Source organism: Triticum aestivum, chromosome 1B (assembly GCF_018294505.1).
Source record: "Triticum aestivum cultivar Chinese Spring chromosome 1B, IWGSC CS RefSeq v2.1, whole genome shotgun sequence".
NCBI classification, from domain to species: Eukaryota; Viridiplantae; Streptophyta; class Magnoliopsida; order Poales; family Poaceae; genus Triticum; species Triticum aestivum.
This window is the reverse complement of record NC_057795.1, coordinates 50,747,578-50,748,787: the sequence shown is the minus strand read 5'-3', so window position 1 is coordinate 50,748,787 and position 1,210 is coordinate 50,747,578. Positions and strand designations below refer to the sequence as shown.

The 1,210-nt window shown below is 63.9% G+C and overlaps 1 protein-coding gene across 1 annotated transcript in view; it reads right to left on the bottom strand.

The window, feature by feature from the left end:
• Positions 1-116, bottom strand: part of LOC123076870 (epoxide hydrolase A-like) — a 17,959-nt gene extending 17,843 nt beyond the window's left edge. Inside the window, exon 1 of the mRNA XM_044499021.1 lies at positions 27-116. Within this exon, the coding sequence (XP_044354956.1) occupies positions 27-116 (90 nt within the window). The remainder of the gene's footprint in view (positions 1-26) is intronic.
• Between the last annotated feature and the right edge of the window lie 1,094 nt (positions 117-1,210).

The window sequence follows — 1,210 nt, the reverse complement described above, 5'->3', positions numbered from 1 at the left end:
CAGGCCGCGCCCGTCCGCGTCCAGACCTCGCCGGCCGCGCGGCCGCACCCCAGCCTCGACTCGGCGTCGCCGTGCAGGAGGCCCGTCTCGCCACGCTCGGGGCCGGCGCTGCCCATGCAGCTCGAGGCACAGCTCCTCCTCCGCCGCGGGAGGATCCACCGCGTTGCCGTGCGCGGGCGCGGAGCACGGGCGCAGGCGGGCGCGGCGAGCACAGCGTGGGCGCGTACGGTGTGTGGCGGCTGGACGATGACGGCTTCGAGGCGAGCGGGGACTGTCCCCCGTGGCGCGAGGAGGAGGAGGCAGGCGGCAGGGACGGGAGTGCCTCGATGAGCGGATGGGGCCGGACTCGGCGCCGCTGCTGGAGCCGGACAGGGCGATGGTGAGGTACAGCGCCGGCACGCGCACCACGGTGTCCCGCGAGGTCTCGGACGAGCGGAAACGTGGCGTCCTCCCCGCGAGCTCCGTCGCGCGCCCCGTCCTTCCTCCTCCGCCATAGCCGTTGTTGGGGAACGTAGTAATTTCAAAAAATTTCCTACGCACACGCAAGATCATGGTGATGATATAGCAACGAGGGGAGAGTGTCGTCTACGTACCCTCGTAGACCAAAGCGGAAGCGTTGACGCAACATAGAGGAAGTAGTCGTACGTCCTCCGGTTCAACCGATCCAAGTACCGTTACTCCGGCACCTCCGAGTTCTTGACACGCGTACAGCTCGATGACGCACCCTCGATCTCCGATCCAGCAGAGGCGCCGAGGGGGAGTTCCGTCAGCACGACGGCGTGGTGACGATCTTGATGTTCTCCTGTTGCAGGGCTTCGCCTAAGCACCACTACAATATGACCGAGGTGTAATATCGTGGAGGGGGGCACCGCACACGGCTAAGGAACGATCAATGATCAACTTGTGTGTTCTAGGGTGCCCCCCTACCCCCGTATATAAAGGAGGGAGGGAGGAGGTGGCCGGCCCTAGGGGGGCGCGCCATGAGGAGGGGGAAACCTACTCCAAGTAGGTTTCCCTCTCTTTTCCTTATCTTATTTGGAGGGGGAAGGAAAGAGTACTAGTATTAGGAAGTAGTACTAGTAGTAGTAATAGGAAGAGGGGGAAGGAGAAAGGAAAGGGGGGGCCGGCCCCCCTCCCCAATTCGGATTGGGCTTGGGGGGGCGCGCCCCCTTCCCTTGCTCCTTCTCTCTTCCTCCTACATGGGCCCAAT